This window comes from Phalacrocorax aristotelis, chromosome 2, assembly GCF_949628215.1.
Source record: "Phalacrocorax aristotelis chromosome 2, bGulAri2.1, whole genome shotgun sequence".
Classification (NCBI taxonomy): Eukaryota; Metazoa; Chordata; class Aves; order Suliformes; family Phalacrocoracidae; genus Phalacrocorax; species Phalacrocorax aristotelis.
This window is the reverse complement of record NC_134277.1, coordinates 8003214-8021596: the sequence shown is the minus strand read 5'-3', so window position 1 is coordinate 8021596 and position 18383 is coordinate 8003214. Positions and strand designations below refer to the sequence as shown.

At 39.2% G+C, this 18383-nt stretch overlaps 1 protein-coding gene across 45 annotated transcripts in view; it reads left to right on the top strand.

Annotated features, from left to right (window-relative positions):
* KMT2C (lysine methyltransferase 2C) overlaps window positions 1-18383 on the top strand; it is a 201816-nt gene that overhangs the window by 77776 nt on the left and 105657 nt on the right. For all 45 annotated transcript variants that reach the window (XM_075082303.1, XM_075082304.1, XM_075082333.1 and 42 more), the window contains 2 exons: window positions 2339-2478; window positions 4103-4212. In XM_075082303.1, coding sequence (XP_074938404.1) covers window positions 2339-2478; window positions 4103-4212 — 250 coding nt within the window. The remainder of the gene's footprint in view (window positions 1-2338; window positions 2479-4102; window positions 4213-18383) is intronic.

Sequence of the window (18383 nt, the reverse complement as noted above, 5' to 3'; positions counted from 1 at the left end):
GCGCAGAGCCCACGGGGGTCGGGAGCGGGCGCGGCGGGCCGCCGGGACGGCCGGGGCCGGCCGCCGGGGCTGCTGGGGCTGCCGGGGCCCTGGGCAGCCGCCGAGGCTGGGGCCGCGCCGCGCTGGAGGCCGGGGATTGGCTGCGGGCGCGGGGCCGCCGCCAGCCCGCGGGGCCCGGGCGGGGAAGTGAAACAATAAATGAGGCGGCGGCCGCGCCCGCCCGTGAGGCGGAGCCGCCCGAGGGGCCGCGCCCGCCCGAGCGGCGGCAGTTCTTCAAACCTGACCAAAATACACCCAAAAATATTTAATTGCGCGTTAAATGGATCGGTTTGATCCTGTGAGAAAGCTTTCATGTTAATGAAAATGCCATGTCAGTTGAGATTTAGTTTTTTCATAACGTCCGTTTTAACTCCTGTGCTTTAAGTAGCAGTTTAACGTTAGAGAAGTGGCTGGGCTGGACACCGGCGGTGTGCAGGAACCAGCTTTATTGAACAGGATGGGTTATTTTAATGCTTTAGTGAGGGGAGTTTTAACGATGATAATGCCAGAGTTAATAGGCCTGGTTTTTTTTCCCCCCAGCTAAGTATGTTTCCATGTGTTTCTGAATGTAATGGCTGAGGTAAAGGATACATGGACCTTCAGGAAGGCAAAGCTCTCACAGTTTAAAATTCGGGTGCTTACTGTTTCTCTTGGCTTATTAGAGATAGGTTGGTTTTCAGCACAGTTTTTTTAGAGGTTATAAGCAGAAGAGCAGTCAGGAAAGAGAGGTGGTTTCGTACTGTCTCTAGAAACTCAGAAGTAACAGCAAATGCATACATTTGAGTTACTAACGGGGGAGAATAACGAAGTTCAAAGAACCTTAATAGAAAACGCAGCATCACCTTCCTACCAACTCTTGAACTGTCAGTAAGCCTAATGCACATCCTTAGATGTCTAAGACAGTTTTTTGCCTGCAGGAAATAGAGGAGGAGGAGTCATCGCTTCTGTTTTTTAATGGAGTAATCTGAGTTTTATTAATTGTTTTCTTTAGATATTACTATTCGGGGAACAAATTAATAAGGTTATAAACTAGATCCTTCCATGTCAGCACAATATAGTAGACTTTATAGTAGTCTCAACGGAAGAAGGACATGGAGCTGTTGGAGCGGGTCCAGAGGAGGCCACAAAAATGATCCATCCGAGTGCTGGAGCACCTCTGCTGCGAGGCCAGGCTGGGAGAGTTGGGGTTGTTCAGCCTGGAGAAGAGGAGGCTGCGGGGAGACCTTATTGTGGCCTTCTAGTACTTCAAGGGGGACTATAGGAAAGATGGGGCAATCTCTTTAGCAAGGCCTGTTGTGACAGGGCAAGGGGTGATGGTTTTAAACTACAGGAGGGTAGATTTAGACTGGATATAAGGAAAAAATTTTTTACAATGAGGGTGGTGAAACACTGGCCCAGGTTGCCCCAAGAGGCGGTTAATGCCCCGTCCCTGGAAACATTCAAGGCCAGGCTGGACGGGGCTCTGAGCAACCTGATCTAGTTGAAGGTGTCCCTGCTCAATGCAGGGGGATTGGAGTAGGTGACCTCTACTTGGAAGATGTCCCTTCCAACCCAAACCATTCTATGATTCTATCAATTATATCTCTGCATTTTTCAATTCTCCCGCACTGTTCCCTTCCCCCTGCCCCTTCTTGGTTTTTTTTTTTTTTTTCCTTCTTTTTTTTTACATCTTGATGGCATTGGTGAAGGTATTTATTTCCAAGCAGCTTTTTCACTCCTGGCCTTTTTTCTGCCTTCCCCCCTAGCATCTGTATTTTATCTTGGCACCTTACTTCTGGCTGTGGCAGCCTCCTTGGAGGATACTGTCAATGCTGTACCCCAGACCAGCTGTTAAACTGCAGGGAAAGGGCCATATGAAAGCTGCAGCTGGTGCTCTCCACTTACACCACTCTCTTCTCTTCCTTCTACATCTTTTCTTCCCCAGAGTGATACAACCTGATTCTCCATTCCTAGGGTTGAGCAAGTTTTAATGTCAAACAGAAGTGGACTTTAAAAAAAAAAACCAAGCATGTATGTCCTGAAGAATTGAAGAGAGCAGGCTGGGGAAAGGGGCATTTTACCAAGCACTTTTTTTTGTCTATTGGATGGCAGCGTTAACTGAGAACTTTGTTATTGGGAAAAAATGTTGGCTAAAGTATGAGGGGGAAAAATATTTCTGTGCATTTTGATTAATATTTTATCATGTTTGAAAAAGTTATACTCGCTTTTCCCAAGTTTTGGATCATTTACAAGTATCTAGCTAATTGAACAAAGAATGTGGTCACTTGTTTTTCATGTGTCACATGTTTTTCTGCTCCAGATCTCGATTGAGTATAGCATCATGTACGAGTGTAAGCACCCAAACTTCTTCTGACGATCAGGTTGTCAAATTCTGGGATGAACTCAGTTTAGTTGGCTTACCAGATGACATTGACGTTCAAGCCTTATTTGAGCCAACAGGTGAGATATGTCACTATCCTCCTCTTTTTCCCATCCAGTAGTACAGTAGCTGCAATGACAGTGAAGTTTTTCAGCTGTTGGTTTTCTGTGCTGTGGTGTTTGTCAAGTGTTTGATGGTGCTTTCATAGCTCTTGCCAATGTTACATGGTGTTTTTGTATAGTTTCCTCTTCAAGTACTAGACAGAATTGTTGTCAGCTCTGTATGGGGAAATATTTGTAATCTACTGCTGAGCTGGCGTTCAGGTAGTATTATCTTCGGCATCATGATTCTATTTTGGGGTGAAAAGGAAAAAGAAATGAGACACGGCTTAATATAATTCTTAAAGTCCTACTTCTGTAGCCTTACCTAATGTCCTGCTGCTAATGCGGGGTTATTGGAAATTATGGAACAGAAGATTTAAAAGAGCAATATTGCTAGAACAATAGAGGCATAATACACTTGCATGTTTCAGTATCTGCAGGTTTTCTGTCAGAAAACTGGTTTGTCATCTGCTCTTTCATTTTAATGAAACTCTTCTTTTTACGCAGTTATTAATTAATTTTTTAGAAAGCATCTATATCCAAATGCTTTGATGCTGGTAGTCCACTTATGTATTTTGCCTCAAAAATAGAAATATATCTGTGCAATAATATAAATGTTTTTCTTTCATGAGTGTGGAAACTCATTTCAAAGTCTAATAAAAAAAAAATTCAATGGTTTGTTTTAAATACTTATACCATAGAGTGCATGGGTGGGTGGGTAGGGTTTATCAATCTAAATTTTTTTAAGTAGTTGTTGTTATTATTAGTAGATGACTCTTCCCAAGCCCTTGCAGAGATTTTGGGATGAGTTTTCTTGTTGCTGAATGATTAAGTTGACCAAGTACCTAATTTCAACAGCTAGTGCAAAGCATCACTTCGAATCTAGTATAAAGCTGTCACAGAATTCCTTCGGAAGTGGGCATAATTTACATTTTTCCCCAGAATTAAATTAGAAACTTCTTTTAAGAGATACCCGTTAAATTCTGCAAATTCTGAATTATTTTGTTATGTAGATAAACATTTCTAATTATATCTGTATAATATGTTTTTTGTATTGACACAGTTTTCTCAGTCATTTTTATGGTGTTTCTGTTCATATTGTATTTTGAGCTTTTAAAAGTTTTGTGTAGAATTCTAAAGCTTCGTGTGGGCATGTTCTACATAAACATACAGATCTGTATGTGGTCCTTGGGAACTGTAGGTCAAGAGTACATCTGTAGGTAAATGTTTTATACAGTGAAATAGAAGATGGAATGTAATTCTGCATGTGTCTCGCACATAAACACTGCATATACACCCTACTTTCATGGTTGTATGATCAGGCAAATGAAAATTAGAAACAGATACACAAAACGTGCTGAAATGAAGAGGAAGATGTGTTATGTATCCAAAAAATTGCAGTATATTTAGTGTCTGATGGTAACTACAATGTATTTAGTGTATGATAATAAGGGCATTAAATGTTGCAACAAGAAAAACAGGAGGAAGAGTGACTGTTCATTTTATCTGGCAAGTATTTACTGCTAGAACTAAGTTCCACGCTTACAGGAAGCGCTTGACAGAGCTGTACAACCAAAGCCCTTTTTCTTTCATAACGCATTAGGTCACTGCTGGGCTCATCACCGCTGTGCGGAGTGGTCATTGGGAGTCTGCCAGACTGAAGAGCAGCTATCGGTGAACGTGGACAAAGCTGTTGTCTCAGGGAGCACAGAAGTGAGTAAAAAGACTTGAACGCTCAAGCCAGTAAGAAAATAGGGGGTGGGGTTGAGAAAAGATAGTACACTAATGCAATACAAGGTATGACCAAAAATATCCGTATATGGATCTCTGGGCTCGCATTTATAATACAATTTCCTTGGACAGGTCTTCATGATAAAATCTGCTGTTGCAGTGTATTAAAAAGGCTTATGGAGTTGCATGGAGTATATAATTAATTAGTTGTGAGGTAACTAGAATGTAGAAAGTACCTGACTGACCAAACCAAAATACGGGCAAAGGAAAAGTTGAGTTCAAATTAGTAAATGCCCCGTTAGGTAGAGGAAATACTTGTTTTGCCAGTTTATGTTCTGAAATTATATGACTCGAAGATAGTAAAAAAATTTCTCAATTACTTTCATACCAATTTAAAAAAGCAGGTTAGTATAGGAAGACTAGTGTTTACCACAAAGCCTATGTCGTTACTTTAAATATTGGTAGAAATACACATATAAATATTTAGTCTTTTAATTCTAAATGGTAATGTAGGAAAAGTAGGTACCTTCAAAAAGGACGGACTCCTGATGTCATATTCTGGTAGCATTTTGAAATGATGACAAGACCTATTTCCCATTGGTTTTGCTGTATGAAGCTGTATCTTTTTGGTCATATTTAATCATGTCTGGTAGATTATTTTAATAATTTCAGTTTTTCTACATTGATCAGCCATGCTATCAACAAATCTGTGTAATTTTTGCTGTTTTTCACATGGTCATGCCTCGAGTTATTTTTAGTTGATTCTTAAAGTGTTTCATGCATTAGATTAAAATAAAAAAAGTTATGTGGAAGAGACCAATAAGTGCTCTCCATTGTGTGGACTAAAAAGCTGCTTTAAATCAGTCTTTCAATATTAGCTGTATAATACAGCTTTCCTTGTGCCTTCTGCTTTTACATAGACTCGTATTGAGAAATGCTTTGCTTTGAATAATTTAATTGATCTCTGTGTATCTGCTTTCAAAATAAAAGACTATTCAGAATGAATGAACCTTACACAGTATCAAGTTCTAAATGAGCTTGAAGATGTTAAAGCATTTGTGTGTGTGTGCTTGTATAAAAAAATTATAAAAAGAATTGAAAGAACATCAAAAAAATATTTTTTTTCTTCTTTTTTAAATCTCCGTGCTGAAAAGTTTTTGTCTCCTTGTTTTTGGCTGATGAGGTGGCTTTTAGTCATTTTCTGATCAGCTCATTCCCATCTGTAGCCATTCTCCTTATGATATTTTGGTTTCTAACAGAAGTCCTTGCCGCAGTGTTCAAGCTTATATTTTGCTCTATTGAATTTAATTCTGTTTCCATTATTTCGGTTCTGTTTCTTTTGATGTGGTACCTTGCTCCTCCCCTGTGCCTCAGGGTGATGGTGCCTCACCTTCATGCAATTAGTACCTTTTAAGTTTTGTTTATAATGCAAATATTTAAAAAAGAATTCTTGAAGAATCGCACATCTCTGGTGTGATAGTTTCCATTTCAGCCCTGTCTTTTCATGTGCTGCTCTGTAGCTTCTCTGCTAATCTTTTCAAATTTTGCAAATAATCTTTAGATGCCCCTATTGCACATGTTTCAGTGCAATGCAGAGATGAGAGAAATTTGAATCAAGTGCCATTCTGCATATTTTTTGTGCAATCTTTGCTGAAACCATTGAGAGCCTTTCTTTGCTGTAAGACAGCAGTCAGCCAGGAAGGAAGGACGTTGTTTTGGTTATTCTTTTATCTTTCTTGTGATATCCCCAGGGAGAGCAAAGAGTACAACTGTCTGATTCTAGAGAAGTAGCTAGACAAAATGAAATGTCTTTATCCCACGGTCATAGCAGGGAAGTTTTAGTCGGTTTTTCGTTGTGGTTTTTTTGTTTGTTTGTTTGGTGGGTTTTTTTTTTTCCCCCTCCCAAGAAATAGGGAGCAAACACTTCTGTAGTTCTCTGTTCCTGACCATGGAGCAGCAATGTGGGGGTTGGTCAAAGCATTTCTGTATAACTGGTTGGGAGCTCAAGTAATTCTGTGTTTGCCTGTGTCCAGGCTGTAGTGCTTGGTAATAATTTTTTATTGCTTTTTAACTTGTCACTAAAGTAAAGAAGGCACAAAAAAGTACAATGTGCTGGTTATCCTGTGTGACAGTGGAAAATTTAGCTTAAGGGAAGAAATTTTCTTTGCATGAGATATTTTAAAAAGTTTTGAATGAAGGGTATAGAAGTTAATGTATGGTTTTGCATTTACAGCTGCTTGTGCTTTGCTTTTGCTAAAAATCTGGGCTTCTTTCTAATGTGATGTTACTGCATTTTAAAAGTAAAGTTGGCAATGCAGATGCAAGTATGTGCTTAGGGCATACAGAAAAATAGTTTAAATAAAAACAAGCTGTATGTTATTTCCTCTACTTGCCACCAAATTTGCTTTGGGTTTTGTTGTTGTTGTTTGCTTGGTTGGGGATTTCTGTCTTCTTGGAAATCCCTCTGGCATCACATGGGTTTATAATGTGCTCTGCAGCACTGACATCTTTCCTTAGCTGGGAAAGTATGTATCCTTTTCCTTAGGTTCATGTACAGGTTAATATTTGGCATGTAACAAACTTTTTCTTGATAGTGTAATCTGTTTGTTTAGGTCTTTTAATGTGTGGAGAGCATTTTGGGGCTGTTCTTACCGTGAGGGTCTCTTTACTTTGTAAGTTACATTCATGTTTCTCATTAGTTAGGCTGCCTATTGTTTGCAAATCTGTTTTAACTGGATGTGACAGTGTTTCTTATTACTCTGTTTACCGATTGAGATGTCCATTTGGCTTCACTGAACTTGTGATTGCATTAATAAAGCTTGTGTGGACATATTTCATTGACCTATTCCAAAGTATGTATGATAATTCACTTTGGTTTTCTCCTTGGCCTGTGTTTGCTGAAGGTTTAAAATACAGTTCTGTAGAGACCTTAGTATCTGTGCATGTTTCACAAAATATCCTGCTTAGCATGTCTTTGTTCTTCAGTTCTTTCTTTTGATTCACTCATTTTGAAGACCTGGCAAAGACATCTGGCCAGTTTATTACATGTATTTATGTCTAGACGTAGGTGGGTTCTTTGACTTTCTTTCAAAGTCTTGGGTTTGCCTGTCTTTAATATTAATGAGTGCACATATATACATCTGTATATATGAGGTGTTTGAAATCTTGTGCATCATCTTGTCTTGTAACGACTGACAAATAAAAGCTGGAATATACAGTTAAATTTATGGCAGTAGATGTGCTTTAGCCCTTAGAGGTGGTATAAGTGACCCGTTTCATCTCACTGCTTGTCTTGCTTACCTTGCTAATCTCAGCAATGAGAGTCATGGATTTTCTCAGAATGACTTTCTAAGCTTAAGAAGTCATAAGGAAGAACTGGTGATCCAGGTGACAAGTGTAGTGTTGGAGCTTTTCTCGAGATGACTGTTAAGTATTCACATAGTTATCTCTGGAGCTTGGCTAGTATGTAAGTTAAACAGCCTGAACACCCAGACATGGCAGTTCTTTCCCCACTACTGTAATAGGTTTTCGTGGGATTTTGGAGTAATTTTGTTTCAAGTTTTGAAAGAAAGGAATTCTTCAGAATATAGACAGGGGAGAGAAAACTTCCAGCTTGATCCCAAACTTAACTAAATTTTCTTATAATTTGTAAGTGCTCTACTCAGTACTTAGAACTCACCATAGTAAAGAAGCTGTCGTATTGTCAGCTTTATGAGGATAGACTTGTATCAGTAAGGTGTTTCTACAGATATTTGTGGTAAAATGCAAAGACGGTATGAAATGGAGACTAAGTAAACTAAGCAAAGGAAACTAATTGAACAGAAATTAGAGTTTTTTGCTGAAAATAAATGTGGACAAGCAGAGTTTTCAGCTTTTTCTTGTATTTCTGGCTTCACTCTTACGCTTTCTTGAGCATGCTGCTTTTTGGTATTTGGAAGTGTGAAGTCACTGACATTACCATTTAAAATTGAGGCCTTTAGGGCTTGCATCCGCTCAGCTCTTAACAAGAGTGGTTTCTGAAATATTTTCAGGCTTTTTTAAATACTGCTTTAAAATGTCCATGTTTATTTTCCATATATTGAGACTTTCTCTACAGTCAGCTGAGGAAATGAGAAAGCTTACTACTTGTCAGCCATACTTTGTCTGGCCACAGTGCTTCTGTATGCTACAAAGTCCCAAATAAGGTGGGCTGCCTTTCTCCCCCCAGTATGTAATTAGCTCAATTCACGAAGTTAATTTAAGGAAGACTCAGTAGAAAATAATTTGAACCACTTTTGAATAAACTGTGCACAAGAAAAGAATGTGATGGTAACTTTCCCAGCCAGCTTTCTCTTCTGATAAGATGTAGGAAGCAGTTTACAAGTCTGGGAGAATTTGTCAAGGACGCTAAAGTCAAAGCAAACAGTATTGGTGGAAACCAAGAAGGAGGTTCCTATCTACTGAAGGACGAAATAGGGGAAACATGATAATAATGAAGTGACTAAAGCAGTCATTACAAAATACTGCATTACTCTGTTTTCATTTTATAAAATGTGGATTTCTGTTTGCTTTGAAATTCTGTGTAGCTCCTTGTATATTTATCTACTTCACATCTTTCATTTTTTCCAGTAATAGTCAAGTGTTTCTTCAGGACCAAGAGTCTTGCATCCAGACAGCTGAAAAATTGCTGCCGTCTTCTCCCACCCATCTATTTTTTTTTTTCAGTTAACCAGGGCAGTATCTTCTCTCTGTCCAAGGCAGCTGTTTTCTGCAAAGCTGCTGTCTTTCTGCAGGCAGTGTTTGGCATGTTATCGTTGCTGAGAACTGTAGGAGTTGTTGCTTTGCATAGAGGCAAGCTAATCAATAGTGTCTTGCCTTGTTCCAGACTCAAAACAATCTGCTGTTTTGACACTCCTGTCTCCTGTAAGCCCTTTTCACACGGTATCACAATCTTGGAAGTTTTTTTTTTCAGGCAGCTTCCCTTGAATTCCGTCACCAGAGGCAGGAGATGGGGCTGTTTATAGATGCTTCCAAGTTGGGGCAGTGTTACAAGGCTTGCTTACTAAATACCTCACTCAAACTGTTTCTTAAAGCCCTTTCCATATAATGTTTTTAATTCTTTGCTCAAGACTCGATTCTAGCAGGATGCATACCAAGGTAGACCATCGAGAAATGCATTGAGGGGAAAATTGGGAAACATTAAGAAGTTCATACTTTTTTTTAAAGTGTTTGTCCATATTTTGCATGTATCTTCACCCCTTAGCCTCAGGGCACTTCTTATCTTATAGAGACCTGTCCATGTTTTTAGTGGTATGTGTGTATGTTTACTTGTGCTGCTTTAAGTTGAAAACCGATTTGGCTAAATTAATACTTTCTTTTTTTGTTTATCTTTACATACAAGGAACATCAACATCTTAATATACTGGCAACTTCATACACTGTGGAGGATTGTGCCCATGTAGCCCCAGCAATTTTTTCAGCTAGTTTTACTTTTTGTCTACATGAAAACTGTGTGTGAGAAATAGTTTAGATGACAGAACCCTGAAGATAGGGATGGTGTTGGCTTCATAGATGTCTCAACTTAGCTGAACAGAGCACGTAGCAATGTCTTTTTTTCAAGACAACGTGCAGTATTTGCAGTTCCTTGATGGTCTAAAAGCTCCCTTCCTTTTTCATTATTGGAAGAGCTAGTCATTTTTAAAACTAGGGAAAAATGCATAAATAACATAATCTATCGTAATTTATACCATTTCTGGGCAGAGTCCTTTGTATTTGCTCATTTTTCAAGGAGAAGCTTTGTAACATGATACTAAATGAGCAGCTCTGGTATTCGGAAGTTCCTCTCCCAACTCTTGAGGTTTTCTTATGCTACTTTTGCACACGAGGCACTTGGCCTCTCTTCATCTCCTTTCACAGGAGTTTGGGAGGGACTACCTGGCTGCTCTATTGGAGTAGCTTCTGATTTTATCTTACTGAGGTTTTTTTTTTCCTGTAGTTGCTTTTGTCTTGCAACTGAGGAAGGAATTACAGCAGGAAGTATCCTTCCTAAATAACATCTACTTTTTTAATGGGTTGCTGTCTCTTAGAGAACACTCTAGCACAGAAAGTGTTAGAGAAAGACTAGAGGTATAATGACATATGTCTTATCAGGAAGACACTTCCATATGCTTTTGGTCAGTTTCATAATGTCATTCAGTTCCTAGCAAGTTCCTGTAACAGTTCAGCAGTGGGAACCATGAGGTATTACAGTTTTCCATTAATTTCCCTTGTTATTTTGGAGTTTCTCAAGAGTTTTGTGGCCATTTTCCTGGTGATTATGACAAGCTTTGTATTTCAAGGAAAGACAGTGACTAAGGTTCAGCCCTGGTAATATTTCTGTTACTAGACAGTTTCCCACACTGTTCCCAAACAGTTTTTGACACTGTTTGCCACAGCATTCTCTTGGAAAAACTGGCCGCTCATGGCTTGGATGGGTGTACTCTTTGCTGGGTAAAAAGCTGGCTGGATGGCCGGGCCCAGAGAGTTGTGGTGAATGGAGTTATATCCAGTTGGGAGCCAGTCACGAGCAGGGTTCCCCAGGGCTCAATTTTGAGTTCTGTTTAATATCTTTATCAATGATCTGGATGAGGGGATCGAGTAACACCAAATTGGGTGGGAGCGTTGATCTGCTTGAGGGTAGGAAGGCTCTGCAGAGGGACCTGGACGGGCTGGATCGATGGGCCAAGGCCAACTGTATGAGGTTTAACAAGTTCTGGGTCCTGCACTTGGGTCACAACAACCCCATGCAACGCTACAGGCTTGGGGCAGAGTGGTTGGAGAGCTGCCCGGCAGAGAAGTCCCTGGGGGTGCTGGCTGACAGCTGGCTGGGCATGAGCCAGCAGTGCCGAGGTGGCCAAGGAGGCCACCAGCACCCGGGCTTGTGTCAGCAATAGTGTGGCCAGCAGGAGCAGGGCAGGGATGGTGCCCCTGTGCTCGGCACTGGTGAGGCTGCACCTCGAATCCTGGGTTCAGGTTTGGGCCCCTCAGTACATGAAGGACATAGAGGTGCTGGGCCATGTCCAGAGAAGGGCAACGGAGCTGGGGAAGGGTCTGGAGAGCAGGTCTTAAGAGGAGCAGCTGAGGGAGCTGGGGGTGTTTAGTCTGGAGAAGAAGAGGCTATGGGGAGACCTTATTGCTCTCTACAACTACCTGAAAGGAGGTTGTAGTGAGGTGGGTGTTGGTCTCTTCTCCCAGGTCACTAGTGATAGAACGAGAGGAAAGTGCTTCAAGCTGCATCAGGGGAGGTTTAGATTGGATATTAGGAGAGATTTCTTCACTTGAAGAGTGGACAGGCATTGGCACAGGCTGCTTAGAGAGGTGGTGGAGTCGCCATCCCTGGGGGTATTTAAAAGATGTGCTTATGTGGCACTTCAGGGCGTAGTTTAGGAGACATGGTGGTGTTGGGTTGACAGTTGGACTTGATGATCCTAGAGGTCTTTTCCAACCTTAGTGATTCTATGATTTTAACACTGTAAATTGTCTTCCATGAACTATGCTATGCTGTTCCTGAACAGTTTGGATTTTGGTCACCTAAAGCCAGATCATTTGTGTCTTGGAGAATGTGAATTGGACTGTTCTTACAGCTTGTTAATGACATCAGAAACACTGTGAATTATTTTAGACCTGTATTTTCCAAGTTCTGCAAAGCAGCTGCAGTATCTTAAAACTATGATAGTTGGTTTTGGTTTACTACATATTCTTCTGGAACACCTTTTACAGGATAAATGATGTCCGTACAGCTTTGGTAAATCTGTTCAGTTCAAGAGCTGCTGTGGGACCTGTATGTGTGTTCATTTTTTCACAGGTCCAGCAGTTTGAGAACAGGTATTTGCCTGGTTAGTAAGGTTTACCACTTAATTCGCATTAATATTGTCACATGAACAATGACTAAAGTATTCTTTCATTTGAACCAAAATAAGCTTTTGCATGACGTACTGTTGTTCATTTGAAGTCATTGTCCTGTAGCAGCTGCTTTGAAAGATATACATCAAAATAGAGGAACCAGGCATGGGGAAAAAGTGAGAACAAGCAGGTAAGAAGAAAAAATAAGGCTGACATTTGAAATTACTAGGATTATTGAAAAATTCACCCTTTCCTGATTTCTTCTCACCTGTAATCTGACTCTAGGAACCAAAGCTAATAAAAAGTAATTTAATACACTCTATGCAAAAATAAAAAACCCTAGCTTTTTGCCTAGTAGTTGTTTTTAACCCTATAGTCACTTTTGCCACATTTTGATGATTTTTTTTTTCCCAAACTATCCAGTGGGATTTTGTGCATTTTTTCTTCTGCAGTGAAACACAGTGCAGAAAAAACTGTTCTTACAGGTAAATAATTTTGTTCCCTATCAAAACAGAAAAAGACAGTTTTCAGTTTCCTCGGTAGTCTCATAGACCACTTTTTTCCAGTAGAAAATAAAATCAATATTTTTAATATCCCTGCTAGTATTTAAGAAAATGCAGTAATAGTTAAAGCTGAGTTAATGTGAATCGAGAATGCTATGCTTCTCTGCTTCTTATATGTTTTTGTAATTATTTTGGCATGTAAAGTTTGGATACCTTGGGATCTAATAAGACTCCACACTCAGATGTGGATCTTCAGTGATGTATTTAAAAGTTTGAAAGGATTGCTGTGAAACAGACCAGTCTGTCTGAAAAGTGTGATCATAAAGTGAGAGGCAGTAGCATGTGGAAGAAATGTGGCTAGTGTAAAGTCTGAACGCTTTTGATGAAAGAAGAGGTCTGAAATAGATATTAATTTTGAATATTCCATTTATTGAGAAAGAAAACATCATCTCTTTTCCTAATGTTCTGATGTAATAGTTGCTTACTCATTAATACTTTGATACTTGAGTAAATCTCTGTATGTTACTTAAGGAGAGATAGTTTGTAAGTGTTGATTGTTATAGTCTAATTCAGATTTGTTGAATGAATAGCTAATCTGGCTTTTTCGTTCCCCACCAGTTGTCAGATGGATTAATATTTCAGATTTGTACTATCTGATGTGGATATGAAGTAACTTTCCATGTCAGCCAGCCAGTGGGAAGAAAATGGGATAAAAAGATACAGTATTAAAGTAAAACCATTTATTTAAAAACTTGTTTCTAAGATTATCTGATAATTATGAGGTTATCTGACTTTATCCTGACTTTAGCCTATCAACATTTAAAGAAATACGGAATTTTTCACTTATTTTCCCATTATTTACCAAATTTATTGTTAACATCTCAGTAAAGCTATTATTATGCTTCAGCATTTTAAGGTCTCTGGGATTTTTCTGGGTGGAAAAGTCTTTTATAAATGTGAAGAAATACTTATTTCAGGGCTACACGACACATCCCCAATTTAGCACTTTTAGTTAGCATCTCAAGAAACAGAAGATGTTCCTTTCTTGAGAGGCATAAAACACACTGTTCTGCTTGTGTGCTAATATACAGTAGAGTATCAATGTACCAAATGTTGGCAAAGCATTTGATTTAGAGCTTTTTCTGGGTACTTGCTTGGGGGAGCATTTCATAACAAGTGCAAATACTTTAATGTGACTTTTCAGTCTTTACAGTTGTTCCTTGCTTCATAATGTGTTGTCATCATAATTCTGCCCTGTTCATTAGAAAAAGGAGCACATGATAATGGGGGACTGTTTTAGCTATAGTTAATTTTTATATCGTCTTGAACAAGTTGATTCTATGTACAAGAGGGAGGCAGGCATTAATTTATGAACCAGAGTTCGGAGGAGCATTTGTCTTCTCCGATGAAGCAGAAGAAAAGATGCACATTTTTAAACTAATTAAAACAAAAAAATTTCTTTCGCTTTGCTTTGTCCTGAGCCTTCTGTGAAAGTAACAGCTGGGTTTGCATCCCTGCCTTTTTGTTTCCAAATGTATGAAAAAAAATATTGTGAATTTGTCTACACAGCAAGTAGTGTTGTCACATTATACACACTGGTTAGGTGAAAATGTGTCTTGTTCCTTCTTTGGTCTGTTAGAAATAAGTGCTAGAGCTTAGCCCCTGCCAGCTGTTGCAAAGGGACAATGACTGACGCCTGTATTCTAATATATGCACTATAGGTTTATGTAGTAAAGCTCATTCAGAGTGAGAGAGGCCTTTTCATAAACAGTCAGTTTTTTCCAGTGCACGAAAACAATTTCTGTGACTTCATTGCCCCCTGCAATTTTGGAGACCTGAACAGAAGCACAATGTCACTTCTGGCAGGCGGATCTACGTAAAAGGTCTTTCCCATAACTGCAGTTCTGGAACGCAATAGCAAACAAGGAGGGAAGAGACTTGGGTTACTTAGGCAGCCCAAACCTCCTTTCCTTAAGACGGTTCATATGGCTTCATCTAAAGGAAAGCGTTTGATTTTTCAGCCTTACCTATTCCTTTTGCTCTCCCACTGCCATGGTGCTGCCGGTTTCCTGCTGTGGTGCCAGGAGGCTGTTCTGTGGGAGCTCGCCCTGTGAGCGCTCCCTTGGCACTGAAGTTGGAAAGCAGAGTCAGCCTTAGAGTTTTCAGTCTGTAGGGTTTTTTCAAGATGAATGCTTTGAAAAAATGCACCTTCCTTGAACTCTAGATGTTGAATATGTGGGTACTAGAATCAGGGGAGAGAGATTGTTGCTACAAAGACGTTTCTGAGGGGGTTTTGTTGCTGAATAGGCGATAGGCATTGCAGATGCTAAGGGCAGTCTGTGAGGTGTAGGAAGCAGACAAAATGGACTAGGGGCACAGAGAGAGGCTGAGAGAGAAGCAGCAATAGCCCAGAAATGAAAGCCGAAAAGCCTAGCTGAGAAACATGAAAGGGCCTATGTTCCTGAAGGAATTTCCAGTGCAGGTTCCCTTTATTCAGTAACATTCACTGAAATAATTTACTGAAAGCTCTGAAGTGAAATTGTTTAGTGTGTGTTCCAAACTGGTGAAGTGTGTTTCACAAAGACCTTTTTCTTCCTTTTCGCATGACTTGAGTAGAAAACACTTTTTTCATAATACATCCAAAGAAATTCTCTATATTCCCTTTTTCCTCCCCGCCCCCCACCCCCACCCCCACCCCGGGTGTCTTTCTTAAATGTTACTCTAAGCATTAAGGCAGTGACATACTAGTTCACATTGAGGTGGCACTCTGTTGCTGGTCGTTTCATTTCAGGATTTTATACCCCATCTATACCAAATTATTTTGGGGGCTTATGTGTTAAAGGAAAACGGCACTGTCTCTTAAATCAAGATTGTACCTCCTTCCTCAGCCTGTGCTTCAGTTTGCTGGTGGGACTGACCCATTTTGGTGCTTTGTTGTAGAACATGAGAATATGGATACTTGGGCTCTCCCATTCTCCTGTCTTTCCATGCTCAGCAGCAGTAGCATAGTCCTTTGGCATCTACAAAAGAAAGAAAATGACAATCCAGTGCCCCAAAATTTGAAATGTGGAACAAAGAAGTAACAGAATGTTCTTTTAAAAATCTATGAAAATATTTACAAATTTATTTAAATTATTATTCCATCAATATTTTCAGCAGATAAGAAGACTGGAGCTCTCTATATATTTAAAAAAGGCAGGAAACTGTATCCAACAGTAAGCCCATAGAAACTTATACAAAGCCCATAGAAACTTACACAAGGAAGTGTAGCAGTACCAGCTATCTCCTCACTTGTGTAGGTACTTGAACACACCCCTCATTTTCCTACCTTACTACTACCTCACTTGTGGCTGCTTCTTATTTAAATATTTTATATTCAGTCTTTTCCAGAGCTAATGTGGATTGATCTGGTGTGGTTTTTTTTTGTTTGTGTGGTTTTTTTTTAATGTTAGTGCCTAAGGGTCTAATTTTGCCTTTGTGCGCTAGTTACATTTATGAAAAAAGACTAATCAGTCTTTTGTAGTTAATATTGGTTAGTTTTAGCCAAGAATGGGTCCTCATTACGCTTTCAGCATTATAGAAATAAAAAGGCACCTTCCTTGCCTTAAGAAGCTTGCTCTTTGATAGATAACACTTGAATAAAAGGGAAAAATACCCCTATGGGACAAGTTGTAGGTATATTTGCTGAGCTGTAGCATTGTTTGGCTAGTGTTAGACAATTGACTCTAATCTTGGTTTTGTAGCAGTTCCCTTGCATGTCTTTTAAATTTTTCATGGATGTGGGTCACATGCTTTTTTTTGAACAAGAACTTTGAAGTTCAGACGCTTTAATGAAATTAGAGTTATGAAATGGTTTTGATTTTTCCAATGAAAAGAGTCTGAGTAATATTTTTCCTGCTAATAGAAATTATTTTATGGGTTTTCATTTGGGGTTTTCATCCATCCTCAAAAAAATCATACAAACATACTTTAATTTAAAACTCAGGCATACTCATATTAGTCTGTTGGCATCAGTTTGCTTTTAAGCAGTAGCCTTAAAAACTACTTCTGAGATTTGTGTACTCAGCAGCTTGCAAAATCAAACCATTAGCAAAAAATAGTTTTGAACTCCCTGAAGACTTTGTTATTGACTTCCATTAGTGTAAGTTCTGTCCCAGAGTTGCAGATGGAGCATAAATATTGCAGGCATCAGTATGAAGTAGTGCCATTAATGCAGGTGTCCTTGAGTGGTTTTTTTTAATAACATGGAACAAATCACGCATGAGAGAGACATCTTATGAATTTTCACACATGTGGACCAACTGCCCTTCATGTGTGAGTGCCTAACGCTCGGTGATAAATCGAGACATTACTTGCATTAAAGCTATTTTTGCTAATGATCTAGGCTACTATTGATAGTCATCTCTTTATGTGAAGGAATTAATATTGTTTATTTTAATTTATATAGTTGTCGTCTCCATTCTGCAGATCTGACTTGGGAATAAAAAGTAGGCAGACAACGGTAGGTCCGCTGCCGGTAATGAATTTGTAGCTGTTCCATGATTCATAGTCATGATTAATATTAAGAAACCTATTTCAGAATATTAATTGAAGAACTGGTGAAGTGGCGTGTTCTTAGATCAGCACTCCCCATAAGCTTTTTGACCAGTGTGGTTTTTTTCTTCAGCGATATTAATGTATTCCTTCGAAGACGTCCTGTTCCTCTTCAGTACATCGGGGAAAATATCTGTTATGAAATAAATAAATATTTGCTTCCTGAAGCATCTAACATTGGTAAAACAACTTGATACACCCTACATATATTGCAGTGGCATGGTCTCACTTCAGATACGATGAGAATACATGTATTCAATCTGCCGTGTAGACAGGGGTTTTTTTTGTAGCCCTGCAGGTATTTCTACATCCAGCCTTTTTGCTTCTAATTTTTTTTTGTTTGTTTCCTTTCAGTTACTGCAGGTTGTTACAGCAATATTAGGTGTTATTTGTATGGTATTTTCAGGGAGATGTGTTGACAAATCATAAACCTTTAAAGGCAAATAGAGACTTTTAGAGAAATAATACAAGAAGACAGTTCAGTTGCTGTCATCATTCTTTGAGCTTTGTGAGGAAAATGCTCATTTTCCAAAATGTAAATGGATTTGATAGGTTGAATAGGTAAGAGTTTCAGGTTTTCCAAATGTCACACCAGGTGAGATTTTTTTCATGAGAGTAACTTGAAATAGATGGTGAACTGTTGGGAAGACTGTTACCGTTCTGCATCCATCACATCAGGATGTGCCTTGGGCATCTCCAGAATGTTTGGTTTCTGTCAGACATAAAATATTGTGATGGATAAATCCCCCAGTAAAGGTCGGACCTGGCAGCAATGCTTACTCGTCTGGGAAACTAAAAGGTCAGAATACTCAAGATGCTGGTAAAATTGGAAGCTTGGCGTCACAGTAACGTATGGTTGTACTTCCACTCTTAATTTTATGTGAGCCTATTGTGTTTGGTACTTCTAGAAGTTCATTTCTGTAGGCGAGTGCACTGTTGCAGTCATGGACCAGTTCAGTGTTTTTCAGCTTTTGCTGAACTCCTTTAATTGAAATAAATTCATTTTGTGGTAAACCATCTCTTGCCTTATGGGTGTTTTTAGTAAAGTATTCATCCTAGTACTGTGACGGCATTGTTATCTTAACACTACCACAGAATTAGGATGATCATCTGATGCTAAGATTTCCATGCCATCAGATAAAATTGGTTTTAGAAAACAGTGATTGAATCTTGATTGTTTTAACCATCTGAACAGCC